This window comes from Fusarium redolens, assembly GCF_020744475.1.
Source record: "Fusarium redolens strain MPI-CAGE-AT-0023 chromosome Unknown BKA55scaffold_1, whole genome shotgun sequence".
Classification (NCBI taxonomy): Eukaryota; Fungi; Ascomycota; class Sordariomycetes; order Hypocreales; family Nectriaceae; genus Fusarium; species Fusarium redolens.
This window is the reverse complement of record NW_025763664.1, coordinates 2649218-2667639: the sequence shown is the minus strand read 5'-3', so window position 1 is coordinate 2667639 and position 18422 is coordinate 2649218. Positions and strand designations below refer to the sequence as shown.

At 47.6% G+C, this 18422-nt stretch overlaps 8 protein-coding genes across 8 annotated transcripts; 2 read left to right on the top strand and 6 right to left on the bottom strand.

Annotated features, from left to right (window-relative positions):
* Positions 1 to 394: 394 nt before the first annotated feature.
* Positions 395 to 2394, bottom strand: BKA55DRAFT_24231 (amino acid/polyamine transporter I). Its single transcript, XM_046185316.1, has 3 exons — positions 1855 to 2394; positions 1444 to 1789; positions 395 to 1348 (listed from the first exon to the last, which is right to left on the bottom strand). The coding sequence occupies exons 1-3, from the start codon at positions 2141 to 2143 to the stop codon at positions 661 to 663; spliced, it is 1323 nt and encodes a 440-aa protein (XP_046056596.1). The 5' UTR covers positions 2144 to 2394; the 3' UTR covers positions 395 to 660.
* A 420-nt stretch (positions 2395 to 2814) lies between these two features.
* Positions 2815 to 4887, bottom strand: BKA55DRAFT_601886 (pyridoxal phosphate-dependent transferase). Its single transcript, XM_046196556.1, has 4 exons — positions 4547 to 4887; positions 4383 to 4492; positions 3688 to 4313; positions 2815 to 3621 (listed from the first exon to the last, which is right to left on the bottom strand). The coding sequence occupies exons 1-4, from the start codon at positions 4639 to 4641 to the stop codon at positions 2830 to 2832; spliced, it is 1623 nt and encodes a 540-aa protein (XP_046056595.1). The 5' UTR covers positions 4642 to 4887; the 3' UTR covers positions 2815 to 2829.
* Positions 4888 to 5370: 483 nt separating this feature from the next.
* BKA55DRAFT_588425 (amidase signature domain-containing protein) lies at positions 5371 to 7179 on the bottom strand (the record flags this gene model as incomplete). Its single annotated transcript, XM_046194787.1, has 4 exons — positions 5371 to 5516; positions 5606 to 6085; positions 6166 to 7092; positions 7152 to 7179. The coding sequence occupies 4 exons, from the start codon at positions 7177 to 7179 to the stop codon at positions 5371 to 5373; spliced, it is 1581 nt and encodes a 526-aa protein (XP_046056594.1).
* A 448-nt stretch (positions 7180 to 7627) lies between these two features.
* On the bottom strand, positions 7628 to 9534 carry BKA55DRAFT_24210 (fungal-specific transcription factor domain-containing protein). The gene is made up of 3 exons (XM_046185314.1): positions 9399 to 9534; positions 8596 to 9249; positions 7628 to 8529 (listed from the first exon to the last, which is right to left on the bottom strand). Exons 1-3 carry the CDS (start codon positions 9523 to 9525, stop codon positions 7961 to 7963), a joined length of 1350 nt encoding a protein of 449 aa, XP_046056593.1. The 5' UTR covers positions 9526 to 9534; the 3' UTR covers positions 7628 to 7960.
* Positions 9535 to 9666: 132 nt separating this feature from the next.
* BKA55DRAFT_24194 (uncharacterized protein) lies at positions 9667 to 12177 on the top strand. Its single transcript, XM_046185313.1, has 7 exons — positions 9667 to 9745; positions 9812 to 10749; positions 10804 to 10833; positions 10910 to 11071; positions 11135 to 11310; positions 11371 to 11468; positions 11532 to 12177. Exons 1-7 carry the CDS (start codon positions 9713 to 9715, stop codon positions 12066 to 12068), a joined length of 1974 nt encoding a protein of 657 aa, XP_046056592.1. The 5' UTR covers positions 9667 to 9712; the 3' UTR covers positions 12069 to 12177.
* BKA55DRAFT_24191 (FAD dependent oxidoreductase-domain-containing protein) lies at positions 12127 to 13918 on the bottom strand. Its single transcript, XM_046185312.1, has 2 exons — positions 13107 to 13918; positions 12127 to 13016 (listed from the first exon to the last, which is right to left on the bottom strand). Exons 1-2 carry the CDS (start codon positions 13653 to 13655, stop codon positions 12186 to 12188), a joined length of 1380 nt encoding a protein of 459 aa, XP_046056591.1. The 5' UTR covers positions 13656 to 13918; the 3' UTR covers positions 12127 to 12185.
* Positions 13919 to 14630: 712 nt separating this feature from the next.
* On the bottom strand, positions 14631 to 15998 carry BKA55DRAFT_532453 (uncharacterized protein; the record flags this gene model as incomplete). The annotated part of the gene is made up of 1 exon (XM_046189339.1): positions 14631 to 15998. One exon carries the CDS (start codon positions 15996 to 15998, stop codon positions 14631 to 14633), a length of 1368 nt encoding a protein of 455 aa, XP_046056590.1.
* Positions 15999 to 16245: 247 nt separating this feature from the next.
* Positions 16246 to 18147, top strand: BKA55DRAFT_732013 (putative betaine-aldehyde dehydrogenase). The gene is made up of 3 exons (XM_046201216.1): positions 16246 to 16693; positions 16749 to 17097; positions 17122 to 18147. The coding sequence occupies exons 1-3, from the start codon at positions 16566 to 16568 to the stop codon at positions 18124 to 18126; spliced, it is 1482 nt and encodes a 493-aa protein (XP_046056589.1). The 5' UTR covers positions 16246 to 16565; the 3' UTR covers positions 18127 to 18147.
* Positions 18148 to 18422: the final 275 nt, after the last annotated feature.

Below are 18422 nucleotides of genomic sequence, written 5' to 3'. Positions count from 1 at the left end.
TGGAGCATTGTTTTTATATAACTTGAAAAGTCGTTCATATGCCAATATTCTCCTGACTCTGCACAACTATTAAGACGTCCTATTCATGAATGGTCAGCCATGGAGTTACCCTTAGTAAGACTGAAGGAGTGGCTAGAATATGTTGGGAGGGTATGAATGGTTTTTGTCCTCGTTTTGCTTTTTTATTAGCACTACCACTTAGAGATTTAAGTTATAATTAAACTTGAGATATGGATATCGTTTCGGAACGGCGCTGCCATCATTTAACCATTCACATAAGCCCTACTGGGTATGAAGGAGGCGCTACCCTATCCCGGAGATATCCAATAGTTGAATGAGTAGTAGCTCTATAAGCAGTAAATAAGCTGACAAGAAACATGTATATGTCTCGTGGAAATGACGAATTCGCTGTGCACAGAATGCACGGCACTTAAGCAGATGAAGTCACTGAAGAGTCATTGCCTAGGTTCAGCATCCCTATATTGCCTTTCTTTGGCCTGTTGTGAAGGACATTTTGTAGCTGGTACTTGATTGAAAAAACCACGGAAGTAGTAAATAAAGGACATTGCTTCAAATTGGAAGCTAGATATGTAGCATTGGATCAGACAGTAAAGTAAACAGACAGAAAATGAAATATCCACTCCTTCAGCTTGAAAACACCTAAGGCTTCACTCCCCCAATGTATGTCTCGCTGGGCGATAATCTAGAACCTTCCTGGTTCAACCCACGGTCATGCTCTCGCTCTCTCCAAGCCCTCAGCATTTCTTGGTTAACCCCCTGGTAGGAACGGGAGCCATGAGAAAACCAAAGGATGGTAGAAAGCAACACGGCACCCAAGAACACGGCCCAATTATAGTTCAGGGTCGCTCCAGTCCACTTTGCCTCGGGGGGGAAGCATTCAATTATCATCATATAGACGACCGTCAAGAAACCCAAGACATGAACAGGCTTGCTAAGCCTGCCCATGTTCCATGGGCCCAGAACCCAGCGTCCATTGCCGAAGACTCTGAATATCATGGGCAATGCGTACAATACTATGATTGCAATGACAGCAAGGGAGTAGATACTCTCGGAGGCAATAGGAGAAAATCCCAGGCATAACATAAGCATGCCGCCAATCGTGAGGAACATTGTTGTGTAGATTGGCATGTTGCTCCGGGGAGAGACATATGAGAGTTTGTCGTTGAAGAGCATCCCCCCATCCCGTGCAAAGGCAGCTGTCTGACACGACATCATGACCAAGACCGCCGCGCCACCGATAGAGGTGTTTAAGAAGATGATGAGCAGGAAAGCCCCGGCAACCTTGAGACCCCAGCGATCAATTAGGAGAGTAAAGACAGCGTAGCCGCTAAAAGGAATCGGTTAGTGCTTGCATGTATGGGTGACGTCTCGTGCTGCTAGACAGGACATGGCACCAGTTCATCAGTGGATTGAGAGACTTACGTAGGATCAGAGGCCGCTGCTTCCATGTCCGTGATGCAGAAAGCTAGCAGGATGCAGAATAGCATACTCATACCTGCTTGTAAATAATACGTGTTGATGATGGCGCGAGGTGCAGCGATTCGTGCATTGTGAGTCTTCTCTGCCACGGCTGATGGTGCGTTCCAGCCAGTAATGACCCATGCGGCACAAAAGAAGGTGAACGGAACAGCGACAGGTTTGTCCCAGTCACTGTAGTTGGTGTAATCTCCAAAGACGGTAGCGGCGGAAGTAAAAGGAATACCTTGGGTCTTTTGAGCAACGGGAAGTCCAATGACAAAGCAGGCCGAGAAGACGAGAACAAGGGTTGCTGTTACGATAAGTCAATCAAACTGATAATGCATGAATTAAAAGGACACAAATTTGGAAGCGTACCCGAGGATATAAAAATAAGGCTGGCTTTATCCATCCTAATAGATGCCGTGAAAAACCATGCAGCGCAGGTAGCTATGGCGACTGCAAAGATAATAGGGTTGGTGGGTACCCAGCCAGTCAAGAGACCGATGACGGTGCAGATGGAGCTGGACGACGCCCAAGCAAAGCTGGCAATACTGGTGAGGGCACTCATGATGTTGGCCATGCCTGCGATGAAAGATAGGGGACGGGATATCGATGGAGGTGCCAGTGCAGCCGTCCACCAGTAGTTGGCACCATTGACAGGCATCGATGAACAAAACTCTGCCGTTGTGAGAGCCCATGGGAGAAAAAGGAACGATGGAATAAACCAGCCCCTGAAGAATTTTCTTGTCGGCTCTGGATTATCATTGCTTGAGTTAAAGTGAAGTGTGCATCAGAGATTCATACCAAATCAGTCCCCAGGCAAGCCAGGCCAGTATCTGGCTGGTGGATATCACGGACATGGTGAGTCCAGAGTCTAGTGAGAAGTTGGCTCAAAAGATTGGTATGCTAATAAAGATAACTCAGGAATGGCGTGTATATTTCTGAGTTGCAAGGCCTTTTGTGAGATATTTCTTGGCGAACCAATTGATCCCCGTGTTCCTGCTCCTTATTTCGATTTGACCTCACGACTCAAAGACCCCATAGACCTCGAGATCATGGAGGATATAGCATAGTTAACATGAAATTTCGGATGGATTTTCAAGAAACTGGAAGTATTTAAATAGAGTCAGTGAAATTGTAGAACTGATTAATAACGAAATATGGTGGTTTGTCGATAATAAATATGCCTTCCTCTATTTCCAATATCGCCCAAGCTTCTATTTTAAAAGTCATGATCACGAGGATAGATCCCTTTGAGATCCCCTGTGAGCCCAGCAGCAAAATGCATGTACAGTTGCCAAGCGATGTTTTAATTTGCCCATGATTGTAATACTGTAAAAAAAAACTGTTCTATTTAAACTCCTCTACGAACTTCTGAGACGCTGCCAGGAACCGCTGAACATGATCCCCCGTGTGGCACATATTCAGGAAAAGGAAACCTCTGCGGCCGATATAAATCCCAAGCTGTAACATGTGAAAGAAGAAACATTTCTTCAACAAGTCCCTGTCCGCACGAAGAAAGTGCAGTCCTATGGTGCTTCCGAAGCCAGTAATTTGAAGGTCAGAAAAGTGACGCGCTGCACACATCTCTGAGATCCTGTTTCGAATAGTGTCTCCCAGTTTGTTGACACGATTAATTTCGCCCTCCGTGACCAGATCGATTGCAGCTAGAGCAGCTGACACAGTGAAGATATTGTTATTGAATGTTCCAGAATGGCTCAGTTTCTGACTGCTTGGCTCAAAGAGAGCCATGATGTCGGACCGCCCTCCAAAAGCTCCAAATGGCAGGCCTCCCCCAATGTATTTTCCAAGAGTTGTCATGTCAGGCATTATTTTGTGGAAGCCTTGAAGTCCATTGATGTGTAGACGAGATGTCACAACCTCATCTAATATCAAAACTGCACCGATTACGTCTGCTGCTTTGCGCAGAAACGAGAGAAACTCCCAAGTAGCAGGAATTTGACCACCTGCTGAAAGTATCGGTTCGACGATAATAGCTGCTAACTCTGATGATATATGCTTCCGGTTGGCCTCGATAATGTTGTAGGTACCAAAAATGAAGTCGTAAGGTAAGTTCAATTTGTTGTCCCTTGAACCAAAACTTAGGGTTCCGCCGTGGTATTCATTATCAAACACGCGTATCTAGGGAGAAAATAAGTTAGTTTCACATGGCTTTAGGGGATAGCTCTCTGCAGACTCTACACTAACCTTTGTTCTGCTGGTGAATGCCATGGCTGTAGCTAATGCGCAGGTGTTGGCTTCAGTGCCAGAGTTGCAGAACCTAATTCTCTCCATACTCGGAAATCTTTCCTTGATGCGCTCGCCAAGACGACACTCTTTACGAGTGACACTACCCAGGCTGAAGCCAGTAGACAGGGCACTGCTGATGGCCTCAGCAATGACGGGGTTCGAGTGTCCGTAGAAAGCTGCTGAATAATCTGATACAAAGTCCAGATACTCTCTTTTGTCGACAGAGTATAGATAAGGACCCTGTCCGCCCTCCATGTAAAGCGGAAACGGGTCGCCATGAAGGACTGAGCGCGTGTTTCCGCCAGCTAGGGTCTCCTGAGCTCGTTCATGGGCGGCTAGAGATGTAGGATTCTCTGCAACGAAGTCGTCGGTTAATGTAGCGAGTTTGCTGCGCAAGTTGCAGGATGCTTTGACCCCGCTGCCCGTTTGGAAGTTTCCTTCGCCATGTCTCCGTTCAACATAAACGGTAGAAAGGTCTTTCGACTCTGTGAACGAGGCTTGTGAGCCTTTTGGAATCCAAAGGAGGCTTCCGGGCTCCAACTCGTAGGATTGGTTTGTGACGGTATCCGTGATTACGCCAGTGCCTGTCAAACAATGACCCTGTCAGTCAACGACATGAGAAGTAAGGAAAGACCGAATTGGAATAAGTTTACCCTTTATGACATATTTAATTTCGTCCCATTCTGCTGTGTACGGTTCGGTTGGTGCTTTTCTGTCAAAAAGATCCCAGATACCATCCACGATTGGTGCATCGACATCTGATCTATGAACGACTGTAAGAGGTGATGCTTTTGACAATGGAGTTAAGCTGGCTCACCTTGAGCCAGCAATATCACTGTATGCTCCGATTTGGTCCTCTATCTCTGAAGCTAGAGTGCTGGCATCCGTGACTACCACAATATTTGTAGCCATAATTAGGGTCAACTGTCCTGGTCAACATCAGCCGTTGGAATGAACTACCCTGGTGCAAATATAAGAGGCAAGGTAGTCTTTAGGGCAGACTAATGATTGACCATATGTATTCGCCTGTGCCGGGATAAAGTCACGATCCTACGTGATCAGCTCGGTAAACCACAAGTAGTAGGTTCTGTGGGGAAGCACTTCCATCATCTTTGGCCTTGTACCGAGGGGGAGATAGACAGACCGGATCGTTCTGGGGGGCGTCTAGATGGTAAATCACATGAGTCCAAAGGAAATTTATCCGTCGGCATAATACTGCTGTACCGCAGTGGGTTAGAAGCCACCACCTCCTGTCATGTGCCGAAGTGCAGCTAATGTGCCTCTCAGAATGCTAGGTAAGTGGTCCTTTTGGGCAGATTATGGCCTTGCTTTGTATGGACTCCTTTGGGAGCCTGTTATCGCCTCAAGTAGCTCACCCATTGCAAGCTCGTTCACATAAGCCTCTTGGCGATCATGCTCAGAGATCGTGAACGCTGGAGGTGCCGCAAGAGTAGTTACAGTATATCCAAACGGGCTTGTGTGGAGAATATTTCCTGGAGATTCTATCTAAATCAAACGTTTATTCGAATATTGGAAATACTATTATTTTGGAAGCATGATGTGATAGGACGAGCTTTGGACGTTCTGCCCGAGTAATTCTCTTGTTTAGAGCAAAGACCGTACCACCCTATACGGCTATTCTCACACATCTTGATTGCGTTCCTCCTGTTTAGATACCATCAATGATGCTTCAATAACTCTTAAGCACGCCAGAATCTTCTCTTCCGTGAATTTCTGCCCTAATATCTGAAGGCAAATAGGAGCATTTGCATATAGCTCAGGGGAATCTGTATCGTTGGTCAGCACAAAGGCAGTCAATCGAAGAAATGGGCGGCCTCTGAGATCATTAAAGGATCGACCCTCGAGGATAACTTACACAGATCCCAATTATCACGATCGAAACTCGATAGAGGCTTAAACTGTCCGCCTTTGCTAGGCTTTGGATCCTCGAGGGGGTCAACGTATCCAACAGGAATTGTAGCACATGTCCAATCGAGGATATTGGAAATAGCTTCATAAAGCCAGTACTTCATGGTTCCGTGTGGAGGGGCAACATGACATCCTGAAGGTAGGATGAACACGTCTACCGGTCGCCCTGTTGCGGTCAAGGATGATGTGCTCTGCCACTTGCTAAGTATTTTTTGCCGGATTCTCAGAATCTTTTTTCCATGATCAAGAAGTTGGCGTATGCTCATTGCATCCCCTGGGTTGGCGAGCTCAATCTCCTCTGATATGGGCTCTCCAGACTTGGCGATCTCTTCTCTGACCGCATTTCCTCCATCTGCATTGAAAATACGAGTAATCATTTCCCACATGCCTTCCGTTCCGTCAAATAGCTGGACATCCACAACTTGAACTCCAGCCTTTTCCAGGGCAGCCCTCGTTGGATAGGGGTGTGTGGCGTGGTTATCCCGTCATTCGCAATGAAACCAATACAGAGCTGGTGTTTACCGCTTAATCCGATGCGCAGGGTTTCTTGGTAGGCTTGCTCATCCCATGGGAGCCGCTCGCACGCGGAATCCCACTCCCATGGCTTTATAGATAATAATGTTCTCGCATATACTTCCAGTCCGTCGATGCTTCTAGACAATGGTCCTGCGACACCGTTGATCAGATACCCCGCGTTCGCCTGCTCGGCGTCATGAAGAGGGAATCGACCATGCGTGGGACATAGGCCGTATATACCATTGAAGTTCGCCGGCGTGCGAATTGACCCAGCGATGTCGGTTCCAATTCCTAGGGGACTGCCTCCGAGAGCTATGAGCGAGCCTTCACCCCCGCTTGGCCCTCCTGCGGACAAGGTAGTGTTATACGGTGTCGCTGTTCTTCCGAAGAGGAAATTGTGGCATTCGCCAGACATAAGTGACTGAGGAATATTCGTCTTGCAATAAAAGATAGCACCAGCTGCTGAGAGTCGATTGACCAGCTCGTCAGAGTGTAGGGGGTGGACGTTTGCTCGGGCAACAAAACCAAGAGTCGTCGGCATTCCTTGGACGTTGAAAACATCTTTCAAGCTAATTGGTAACCCATGAAGTGGCCCAACAGTCTTGCCTGTTCTGCGATGATAATCATCGAGTTCTATAGCTCGGCGGAACCCTCGATCAAACATGGGATCGGTTAGGGGATTGGTAAGATGATGAGCGATGATAGTCCGGGCGATAAATGCAAGAAGAACTTCCTGGGCCGTCCACACTCCAGAGGCCAACATCTTCAATAGCTGACTTGGTTCAGAATCCGTTATTTCAATTTGTCGAACGCTCAGCTGACCATTCTTGTAATGCCATTCTACCACGTTTGTGACGGTTAAGTGGGCATAAAAGGTTTTGGAGTCCCCAATGTCCGTTCTGCCCACTCCTTGATGATCTGCTCTCTCTCAGTTTGTCGTTGAGCTGCAACATCTCTCCATGTCGAAAGAGCCAAACGGCGTGTTGCTGTGACAGTTTTGGTCATATTTCCGGTCCTGGAGTGAGGAAATACACGTAGAATATTGTGTAAGAAATGGTAGATCGGGACGTAGATTGTAGATTGAAAAACATACAAGCTCGACAGAGTCAGTATAATGCATCAACCAGTGCGTGACGGAGAGGAACTAGGCAGCTCGTTCTCGGTTGCCGGAGAATCATATGAAACGAGCCTGCTTCTATTCAATTCTCTGCATTCACACATTGGTAATCCAGCCTGGCCATCCAGCAAGCAGCCCCGTTGGTCAATATTCTGACAACACTCCGTACATGAGAAGTTGATAGAGCGCAATCCAATTGACCATCCAATTACGTAGACAACGAGACATGGCGCCCGGATTCCGGAGAAAGATCACATCAGCTCAACTACAAAAACCACCGACGGAGGGTTTTCTGTAATGTACGTACCTAGCTATCTTGAGGTAAGGTTTGGGGGAGAAGATTAGCTAGATCGACTAGCAGGGATCTATGCATCCATATTCATGATGGTGGAGTGGAGGTTTTGCGGGGCCGTCCATTCTGCTGGGATTCTTGCATGGGTGTTGTTGGAAACCCGGCGGCTTGTTTCTGGCAAACATGGTATGCATGTGTGCGTGTTATCCTGGCGGAAACAGATCTGCCGTAAAGTAATGACATGGTGCGGTGCCTTGAGATTCTGTTCTTTTTATTTCGAGGTAGAAACAAAAGTTCGTGGTAATGTATGGCATTTCTGGATCCTTCTCAGGATGAGCAAACATCATATTGGCCCTTGTTCAACTCCATATTCCGACTCAAAGAAGCGGAATCACCAGTTTCATTTCGGTGACGATTTGGTTCAGGCTAGCAAATGGTCTCGCGGAGTCCTCGAGAGTTTGCTGATAATTCAGCCACGTCCCTTTAGCAACCCAGAGTCTCTGGAGAGCTTGCCTCACATACTTCGGGTGCTCCATGCAGTAAAGGCGTTCAAGACTTTGAAGCATATCGAGAATTGTCTGTCCATCGTGATCTGACCCTGGACCGCATTCACACCCTGCCACAACCAGCGGCCATAGTAGTGCGTTTCCAATAGAGACTCGTGGGATGGAGCCCAGGCGAAGTATAGCCTCGCAGTTGGAGATGATTGCCGTCACATGTACTCTGGCGAGTGTACTCCGGTCCGCTCTAAAAGGCTCCAAATGGTTTGCGTGGAAACCAAAGCATCTCCATAGGTACAGATAGGCAGCCAACCGAAAGGTTTCCCAAGCACTGCGCAAGACCATAGCAGCGACAGGTGACAGACCTTGAGGGACCAAGGGCACAGTCCAGCGTTTTAACGAACCTTCAATTTTATCGCTTGCGTTGCCATAAGCAAGCGGTGATGCTGTTTGGTAATAGAATATGAGCTTTCTTGGAGTCTGATAGGGCAAGACAGGTAATCATCTCTTACCTTGTGTGAAACTTGACACGGATTGGCCATTGTTCACATCAGCCCTATTCTCAAGTTCCATATAAATATTATCATCAACAAGTTCGGCAACATCAGCAATGATATTAACAAGAGATTCGGGGTACCCCATCATGCTCTCCAAGGCTGTTAAGTCCCCACCAGGTTCTGTATGGGTGCGGTGCGACATCCAAGATGTCCATGTCCTCTGTGATGGTTGTTTTCGACCAATCCAAAACGCTGAAATGTCATGATATGAGCATACACCCATGAGGAAGCGGCCGAGAGGTGTGGAGGCGAGGAGTGACTGGTCTGTCATCCTTACGATGCTGATCATACCACGAATGTGGCGTATCGAATAACCGTCGCATTGGGAGAAAGTGAAGAAGTTAAGGATCAACGACGAGGCCAACAACTGATGAATCCACTCTATGTCAACATGATCCCCACCGGCTGCGCCAATATCCCCACGGAGCTGTGTCAAAGCCATTTGGTAATGGTACAGGTCTGTTGGTGAGCGCTCCGATGGGTTGGAGGCAAGAGATAGTAAGCCATGTCTGATGGATGATGACTTCAGGCACAGCGGCAATATCATTCGCAACAGAGATGGAGATGATTTATCAACAGCGCCGAAGGCACGTCTGCTCCGTCTTATGACTAGGAGTAACCAAGGACCAAATCAGCGCTCGGTCAAGCAAACAAGTCAAAGCTGCCGCATCAGGGAATAGAATCATGAAGCAGGGGGGGGGTTATGGGAATGGGTATATCCCTCCCCCACTGCTTGATTTCTCAAGTTGAGCACTAACCTCGACACAGGCTCTGATTCTCTGCTCCAGAGAGGATGGGCCCTTGGCTCCAAGCAGGACCGAATTGTTCGGAATTGAACTGTGTTGGGTCTGAACCAGATGTTGATGGAGACATGATATAGAGCATCTACTGGTTGTTTGAAGGAAGTATAGAGATTTGGGGCATCAGAGGGGTAGGTTAGGTAAGGTAGTGTAGTGCTAAAACGACCAGAAGCCCCTACTAACTTGCCCCAGACGGGACTCATTCAGTCATTCATTTCCATGTAATCTTTCTTCCTTATCTATACCAACATTTTGAACACGCTTCACTTTCTATGGCGCGTGCATGCGATCGATGTTGGCTCTTGGTGAGTTGAATTAGGGCATCATTTGTCCCTTCTTTCCAAAAAATTTCGGGCGCTGATTCTTCATAGAAAACGCAGTGTGATGGAGAATCTCCATGCGCTCGTTGCCGACGACTTCAGACAGCATGTCTATATAAGCGACCTGTCCGTCGCCCAGGCAGACCGAGGTTGAATTCTGGGCGCGGACGCGAGACTGGACGTGGTTCTGATCATTTGGCTGATCATTTGGCTGATCTGTCCGAGTGTTCACCTCCAAGAAGAGAAGACTCGACGGACCATCCTCGTACAGATAATGTGACGAGGGAGGAGTCGATCTCATCAAGTGACGATGTGCCGAACCAGCTATCAACCTGGCCAGAAGAAGATAATTCGGCTCGATCGAATGACACCCAGCATGACAATCTTGTATCAAACCATGGGGATTCCGCAATCGATATTGAAGGTCATACACAAGTTGAACAACTCACACCAAGGCACCATAATGAGGAGTCAACGACACATCTTCACTCTGAAATGCTTACCTCCTTGGGTGAAGCTTTTGCTCTGGGCCTCGATCTACAAATGGCCCAGTATATGCTCTCACAAGTGTTTGATCAATCAGCGCGGCTCGGAATCTTTACCATATTATCTCATCTTCCCCCGGATATGTCGCCAACGTCATTGCTTAACCAGCCGGGAGGTCAGCCACGTGAACTTTCATTGATGCTCCTTGCAGTCGGGCTACAGTTGAATTTTGTTTGGCTCCCTATAGACTTACAGGATTCTCTGGAGCTGCTTATAGATACACTGCGGATAGAGTCACTCAAGCTCATGCCAATGCTCGCTTGGAAATCCTCCGATATAAATGTATCACAGAGCATGTCGCTCCTGCTTGCCAGCCACACATGGTGCCTTCAGAGCGGCATGGTTGAAATTGCCTGTCGTTGGAATGCGATAGCAGGCCTGATTTGGCACGATCTTGTGAGAATGGGCAATTTAGATCCGCTACAAAGAACTGTTCTTGCCCGGTACGTTTATGACTTCGCCTCTTTCTATTCCTTCAACTTATCAAAGTGATTCAGAGTTGGAAAAGCAATCGAACTTCAGAATGCGTAAGTTTCCCCTTTTCCGTGCTCATCTCCTTCCGTCTTCTGAAAAGGACGCTAAAACGATTCTTTGAGGCTGCAGAGTCCTCGGCATGTTGCATTACAAGCCACCAACTGCCTCTGCTGGCTTCCAGAGTTTGCCTGGTGATCTGCAGCACGAGGTTTTGAGCCCGGGATGGATTACCGCTACCTCTCCGACTACTTTGCAGACTGATTTCTTTTCATTATTTATGCCTTTGGTTCAGTATGTACTACCTCCTCCTATTACAATGCTCCAATAATCTAGTGGTACTAATAATCCATTAAGACCTCTACAGAAAGTCATTGCCTTGTCTCACGATTCACCCGCTTTAGATGAGATTCTAGATGAGCTGGAGGCATACTTTATTCGGTTTCCAACTACACTTCTCGAGTATAAGTGTCTGGAACACGCATATCAGACAGAAGCCATGATTTGGTTTCATGGGATCTTCATGCTCACATGTACGTGGTTCAAATCAATGGATCAGGAAGAAAATACCTTCAAGCTAATAAAGAAGAAAGACATTGATCGTGATCTTTTTCTACTCCTCACGAGCGATGGATTGACCTCAACCGGCGAGTTCGTTTCTGCATTGGATCATTCCATCTTGCTGGGAGAGGTATGAGATGAGTGTCCAGCCTTTCGTTCTCTTATGGCAATGCTAACTAGGGGCTCTAAATAGGCGCTTCCTACTCTTATGCTTCTCGATTCCAGATGTCAGACTATATCGGCTGCGTCAGCTTTCTTCGTTCTAATCTCATCTGTGGTAACCTGCCTTGCGCTTAGGGAATTCGACAGCTCTTTGGATTCCTACGAGGCCATGACTACAGTACCATCCACACTTCTCGCCTCTACGGATCGTCACCTAAGGGCGCTGGAAATTTTTAAGCAAGGCACACGATTCAACGTGGAACTTATCAAGAACATTCAGACATGCCTATCCAGTGTTGCCATAATAGGGAGTCCAGGTTTATCTTCTGACTACCACAGGACACTGAATGAATTGGCGTTCTACGGATGGGCATCAGGGGGACATGGCATTCTTCGGTCACCAAAGCAACCGGTTGTCGAAAGCTCACAGTTCATGAACCGCTATCCTATCAATTCTCGATTCCTGCAGGATCGGCAAGCCCGGACACATGCTATTGAAAGAATTTGTTCGCCCAGTGCTCGCATTTGCCAACCTGGCTCTTTCGAGCTGAGCATTGAATTGTTTTGATCATAAGATCTACAAGTAGTCACTCTGGGGCAGGCGTGTTCACATTTGTCGATTTACACTTGTCGAATATATTCTGACTATGAACTATGGCTAGGGGATTCCTGGCTCCAACTATAATCAAGCTTGCTGAGGGCTATTTGCTAGATCCCTCACAAATGCCTTGGGGAACCATTCAGGAACCTGAAAATCCTTTTCCCCGCGCAAGAAAGAAAGCATCATGTCCGTGACGACCGTTGAGCAAGCGAAACACCTCGTCATTCCCTCACCATTGTGTCCCACAGATACGAATTCACCCAAGCTATCCTTGTCCGGCCGGCCAACGATACTTGCACCATCGACAGTGAATCCCTGGATACCGGTCCAGTCATACTTGACGCACGGCTGTACTTCAACTCCTGGGAACCATTCACCAAATGTCTGTTTAAGAAATCGGAGCATCTCCTTCTTCACCGGGTCATCATCAGGGATAGTCTGGGAGTCGTTGTAGTAGTTCATACACTCTGCAGTAGCAAGACCGTACAGAAAGGGGCCTTTCTGCGGTGCCTGTTGAATCCAGTGCCAAAAATCAGCGTATCCAAAACCTTGGTCAAGCTGGGTACGCGCGGTCTTTGGTGGCTGTATGCCGAGCATGTGAGCCATGCAGCCCACAACGCCTTTCTTCCCTCTTAGAACGGGCAAGGGGTTGTTTGCGTAACCATTGGTCGCATGGAGGACGACCTTGGCATTGACAACTTTTCCAGTGCTGGTTGTGATGAGGTAATGCTGGGATGAGTCTTTTGTGACGCAAGAAACTTGGGAGACGGGCGTATTGGGGTGCAATGAGAGGGCCGGCATTCTTTCCAGTGCGGCCTCAAAGAGCACGTTGACGAACCTTCTTGGGTACATGGTACCACAGTTCTCAAGATATGCGGCACCATGTTGGGCCGCTTCAGGGGTAATGGAGACTTTCTGTCGTAGAAGTTGTATGAGCTGGGGTAGACATTAAAACGGAGTGGGAAAGCAACAGCAGGGGCCAAGCGATAGGTTCTGCTTTCATACCTGTAAGATATCCTCTGGGCTCAAAATGCGGCATTCCTCCTTATACCCTTGCTCACGAGCGTATTTCAGATCGTCCTCAAACTTTTGACGTTCCTCCTGGCTTGCGAAGACGACCATGGTGCCATTGAGACGAAGATCAACCTTTTCTGCAGCATCGAGCTGAGAAATGCACTCAATCATCATGTCTCTGTTTTTGAGCACCATGTTTCTCATACGCAGCGCATCCTCGGTGCCGAAGGTCTTTGCCAGCTCGCGATAGTCATAGACTTCTGGACGGCCAATATGTCCTCCATTACGGCCTGTCGCGCCAGAGCAGAGACCGCGAGCCTCAAGGACAGCTACACGCAGCTCTGGCTGTTTCTGAGAAAGCCCTGTATGTAGCTGCGGCGCCGGTGATACCAGAACCAATGATGGCAACATCGACATCTTCTGGTAGAGGAGCCGATGCAAAGTGTTCGTCCAGGCTGATGGGGAAGTTCTCAATCCAATAGCACTTGGCGTCGCTGGGTGTCTGTGGGAATCTAGCTGGTGATAGCGCGGGTCTGTCATGATCCATGGCCTTCTCCAGTTCACTGGAAGTGAATTGAGTATCCGTGTCCAAAGACATGACTCGACGAGGTTAAGAAAGGGTTCACAACTTGACAAAATGGCTATTATGAGGTTGTTCCTTTTGTTATTCTCTGACGTGCCGTATCACGCTCAAAAATAGTAATGTGCGTTGATTCAGGTATAGTAGTCAAGAGTTCTTCTATCTTATACAATAGAAGTGGTAACTCTCCGGTATATTCCCCGCCGTCACCAGCACCGTTAGTTGCTTCGTGATCATCCTAGGTACGCGGGATAAGATCTCGGAGTACCTTATAGTGGAGAACTCTGCTGTAAGAATGCGCTGTCGGCATATAAAGAGCCACCTTTTTTCTCCTCTTTCATACCATTTGCGTTAGATAAGTTATTAATAGGAATGGTTATGTAGAACCAACCAATGGAACCACACGGGTTTGAGGCTTTGAGGCGAGGTTCACATCGTCAATTATACCTCCCCTCAGTAGAGACCAATTCACTTCAGAATAGTTCAGGTAGCGATGCAATGTTTTTACGAAGTTGGTATCCCCAAAGAGGTTTTAAGACAGGAATTTAGAATTAATATACCTTAGTAGTTGAAACGAGCTACCTCGGGCCGTGGAAGTACGAAGGAATTGTACCTAGTTACGAGGTCAAGACTGTTATCTCCAAGTATTCTCAGCCTCGCATCGTCCGTTGCGACAAAGTGGCTCATGAGTAGTTGAAATTTCGATAGATTGTCTGGCTGAATAAAAATGCTTCGAATAATATTTCACATACATAGCCCATGAAATAACTTTGAAGTAAATTGATACCAGAACAGTTAAGAATAGTAATACTTCAAAGCTGCCTCCAACATAGTCCGTACACATAATGCAAGCCAACTAAAGCTGTGGTTCCCGCCGCGCGTGTAATGTAAGATCAATCTATGTAGTAAGGGAACCCAGCAACTTCCACCTTGATTTACATATTAGCGATGTATTGGATGGCCACTGGTTGAAACCGATCTGTCAAAGGACGAATATCCACACGGGAGCAGCCCTTCTTCATCTTCTTTCCATTGAATAGATCGTTGACCCATGACATGTAGTCAGCCTGAGCAGAGTTGGTAACACTGTCATGGTTCTGGCCCGCGTATGCCAAGAACTTGATTGAAGAGTCAGGCTCTTCTTTGCAAGTCCTTTTATAATCCTCAACAGTAAACTTGATAGGAACAACTCCATCGTCAGCCCCCTGAATCACCATCAAGGGCGCCGCCAGCTTCCAGTGACCTTCTCCCATGTACGTCTTTCGCCATGCCGCAACTGCAGGATGTTTAGTCCACGAAGAGTTCTTATAGAACTCTTCGTTAGCCATGTTCCCTGTGGCGTAGAAACCACCGTACGTACAGCTCCGCCGCATGAGAGTGAGACGTCCAATAGCAGTCTTGGTCAGATAGTCCTCAGCATGTAGCTCGGGATAGAGATTGGCGATATTGGGTAGGAGATACGCCGTAAGTCCGTAGGAAGAACCATCCGCTGAAACAGGCATGCTGTTCAGATAGTCGATGAGATCGGTTGGGCGGTTGGCCGGGGCGATGGCGACTGAACCAAGGAACTTGCCGGCCTTGTTGAGACCATCTTGGCCAGACAGCGCCAGTTTCTGGTTGACACGCCAAGCAGTCATTCCGCCTTCACTCTGGCCGACAGTCACCCATTCGTGAGAGAGAAGTGCCCCTATCCTCCTCTTGGCAGCGATAACGCTGAATGCCACATCAGCAGCATGAGTCCAGCCTGCTACGTATTGGAATCCTTTAGGCGTGGTGCTTCCAAGGCCAGCGTAGCCGAGCTGCACAAAAGAGTATGGTGCTTGCCAGTCATAATACAGATTTTTGTGGTTCGTGGGTGCGCAGATAGGGACGACACCAGCAGTGCCGTGTGTCCATACCAATGTCCTCAACTTTTTGGCATCATTCGGAGGCGCATATGGGATAAGAAGGAATGCGCTCGCAGCAACAACCTTCCCATCAGCATCCTCGCTGGTATACTGAAATCGTGAGAGGGCCGCGCCAGCAGGAATGGTCCAATTCGTGCTGGCAGTCGTAGCATCGATGTCTTGCCATCGCAGGATATCACCAGGTTTGGCTGTCGAGATATTATGCGGAAGATGCCAGAATGGATCATGGCTGAGGTTGGCTGCTACCCAATTACCAGCATCTATCTCCCAGCCCATGGTAAAGTTCTTCTGGCATTCTCCCTTGCAATAGGGGCTTGTTGGTGCTTTTGACAGGTGGGCATCTCCAAGTACTAAGGAACTAAAGGCCAGGGAAGTGAAGAGAAGGTAAAGTAGCATTGTGATTGTCTAGATGAAAGATTGATAGTCATATTCTAGGTGAGGTATCGTAATCTAGAGTGCTGCAAGAAGATCTGTATTTGTACATCAGCTCTATCTACTATCTTGGGCTTGTACAGAACTTCACTACTAGCAAAGCTAGGCCACATATCAAGACGCAAATTGGTTGTCACCTATTTACCCCAGGTTTTTTCTATTTCGACCTAACTATCTTAGTTTTAGCTTTTTTTTTTTTTCTTTGGGGTGGCTTTGCACTTCATAGCTTTTCGAGGACACGAAATAGTCGCTCCACGGATGTCGATTGCCATTGGAAATACACCGTCGGTCGATTTCCACCATCGGGTGATTTTGTGGACATTCGCAATTGAACATGACTGACTCCTGAGTGATAGAGTAAAGCTGATATCATGGCATTTGTATCTTTCTCAATTTCCTCACTCTTCTCCTTAGATACGATATCCTAGATGTTTGCGATATGAGGGTGGCAATGATATCACCTTAAATCGCCAACACCGAATCATTATCATCACCACAACCACCAATACCAACCTTACACAATCAGCCTCAATGGCGCCTGTTTTCGTTGATCTCTCAGCTCCTAATGGCCATAAATGGACACAACCTGTGGGGCTCTTTATTAATAACGAATTCGTCGGGTCCAAAGATGCAAAAACCCTTGCCGTGGTGAATCCTGCGTAAGTACAGAGCTTCCCAATTCACTTGAGCTTACTTTCTTACATGTCTCTCTAGCACTGAGGAAGAGATAGCTCCGGCTGCTTTGGCTAGCGAGGAGGATCTCGACAAGGCCATTCAAGCTGCCTTTGACGCCTTTTCCAACTCTGACTGGCGTAGACTGTCCGGAACTGATAGAGGAAAGCTCGTGTTCCGTCTGGCAGATCTGATGGAAAAGAATGCTACGTCTCTTGCAACTGCCGAGTCCCTCAATACTGGGAAAGCATATAGTATCGCACTCGAAGGGGATGTTGAGGATGCCATAAAGATTGTTCGCTATTATGCCGGATATGCGGACAAGTTCTTTGGACAAGTTATCGACACTGGCGCTAACATGCTCGCGTATACACTGAAAGAACCCATCGGTGTCTGTGGGTTGATAGTGCCCTAGAACTTCCCACTGAATACGGCTATTACCAAACTCGCCCCGGCGTTATGTTGCGGCAACACTGTTATCCTGAAGCCCTCGGGAGTTACACCTCTCTCTGTCCTCTATCTGGCCACATTGATCAAAGAAGCCGGTTTTCCGCCTGGTGTTGTCAACATTATCAATGGATTAGGCCCGCCTGTTGGTGCCGCCATGGCAACTCACAAGCAAATATCCAAGATCTCATTCACTGGAAGCACGCGCGTGGGTAAAGAGCTCATGAAACTTGGCAGCACGGAGATGAAGAAGCTCACCCTTGAGACCAGTGAAAAGTCTCCTTTGATCGTGTTCGAAGACTCCAACTTGGATTTGGCCGCTCAATGGGCTCATCTTGGCTTCACTTTCAATCAAGGAGAGCTCTGCAAAGCAACAACACGCATCTTGGTACAGAACACCATCTTCGACCGCTTCCTCGACGCCCTCAAAGCAGTAACGCTGAAATATCCTGTGGGTCAGCCATTCGAAGAGGAAACATACCTCGGTCCCCTCGTCAGCAAAGCGCACTTTGACAGAGTACAAGAATACATCAATATTGGAAAGGAAGACGGGGCGAAAGATATCCTGGAGAGCTGTATGCAAACTGTGTTCAAAAAGGGGTTCTTCGTTAGCCCAAGCATCTTTGTCGATGTTAAGCCGTCGATGCGGATTTACCGAGAGGAGATCTTCAGTCCATGTGCCGTGGTAGTACCGTTCAAAGACGAGGATGGGGCAGTGAAATTGGCTAATGACTCCATGTACGGCCTCGGCAGTGCACTCTTTACAGAGCATATCAGCAAGGCTCACAACGTCGCCCGTAGTATTGAGGCTGGCATGGTATGGGTGAACAGCAGCAACGATTCAGACTTCCGGGTGCCTTTCGGCGATGTTAAACAAAGTGGCATAGGTAGGGAGCTGGGCGAGGCGGGCCTAGAGGCTTACTACAACGTCAAGGCTATTCATGTAAACATTGGCAATGTACCGCCGATGTAAGCTGTTAATAAAGGAGTCCGTGGACACGCTGCTTGAGTGGTTCCCAGCATGGTCTGAGAAGCCAATTACATTAAATGAATCTGTGAGTGATGTGCACTGCCCATCTTATAAGACGCTTCGCTTACTCTATCTAACCTCCTAAGCCCGGCACTCGTGCCAGCGAGAACATTATGTATCTCGTTATATGGTTGTCTGCATCATGGACTGACTCTACTGCAGATTACAAGAAAAGGGGAGGAAACTTCTATGACAAGCACTGGTAAAATCAAGAATTTAAACTCGGTATTAAATTGTAT

Excerpts from the sequence above, each read along its gene's own strand:
- BKA55DRAFT_732013 (XM_046201216.1), top strand. The coding sequence starts at position 16,566 with ATGGCGCCTGTTTTCGTTGATCTCTCAGCTCCTAATGGCCATAAATGG. Across the intron at positions 16,694-16,748 it reads CTTGCCGTGGTGAATCCTGC|CACTGAGGAAGAGATAGCTC; the intron begins GTAAGTACAGAG and ends ATGTCTCTCTAG. Across the intron at positions 17,098-17,121 it reads CACTGAAAGAACCCATCGGT|AACTTCCCACTGAATACGGC; the intron begins GTCTGTGGGTTG and ends ATAGTGCCCTAG.
- BKA55DRAFT_24191 (XM_046185312.1), bottom strand. The coding sequence starts at position 13,655 with ATGACAGACCCGCGCTATCACCAGCTAGATTCCCACAGACACCCAGCG. Across the intron at positions 13,017-13,106 it reads GCCCAGAGGATATCTTACAG|AAAGTCTCCATTACCCCTGA; the intron begins GTATGAAAGCAG and ends CTTCTACGACAG.
- BKA55DRAFT_24194 (XM_046185313.1), top strand. The coding sequence starts at position 9,713 with ATGGCGCGTGCATGCGATCGATGTTGGCTCTTG. Across the intron at positions 10,750-10,803 it reads CAAAGAACTGTTCTTGCCCG|AGTTGGAAAAGCAATCGAAC; the intron begins GTACGTTTATGA and ends AAAGTGATTCAG. Across the intron at positions 10,834-10,909 it reads GCAATCGAACTTCAGAATGC|AGTCCTCGGCATGTTGCATT; the intron begins GTAAGTTTCCCC and ends TTGAGGCTGCAG.
- BKA55DRAFT_24210 (XM_046185314.1), bottom strand. The coding sequence starts at position 9,525 with ATGCTCTATATCATGTCTCCATCAACATCTGGTTCAGACCCAACACAG. Across the intron at positions 9,250-9,398 it reads GAATCAGAGCCTGTGTCGAG|TCATAAGACGGAGCAGACGT; the intron begins GTTAGTGCTCAA and ends GGTTACTCCTAG. Across the intron at positions 8,530-8,595 it reads CGTGTCAAGTTTCACACAAG|CATCACCGCTTGCTTATGGC; the intron begins GTAAGAGATGAT and ends ATTACCAAACAG.
- BKA55DRAFT_24231 (XM_046185316.1), bottom strand. The coding sequence starts at position 2,143 with ATGCCTGTCAATGGTGCCAACTACTGGTGGACGGCTGCACTGGCACCT. Across the intron at positions 1,790-1,854 it reads CCTTATTTTTATATCCTCGG|CAACCCTTGTTCTCGTCTTC; the intron begins GTACGCTTCCAA and ends TTATCGTAACAG. Across the intron at positions 1,349-1,443 it reads GCAGCGGCCTCTGATCCTAC|CGGCTACGCTGTCTTTACTC; the intron begins GTAAGTCTCTCA and ends GATTCCTTTTAG.
- BKA55DRAFT_601886 (XM_046196556.1), bottom strand. The coding sequence starts at position 4,641 with ATGGCTACAAATATTGTGGTAGTCACGGATGCCAGCACTCTAGCTTCA. Across the intron at positions 4,314-4,382 it reads AATTAAATATGTCATAAAGG|GCACTGGCGTAATCACGGAT; the intron begins GTAAACTTATTC and ends ATTGTTTGACAG. Across the intron at positions 3,622-3,687 it reads CATTCACCAGCAGAACAAAG|ATACGCGTGTTTGATAATGA; the intron begins GTTAGTGTAGAG and ends TTTTCTCCCTAG.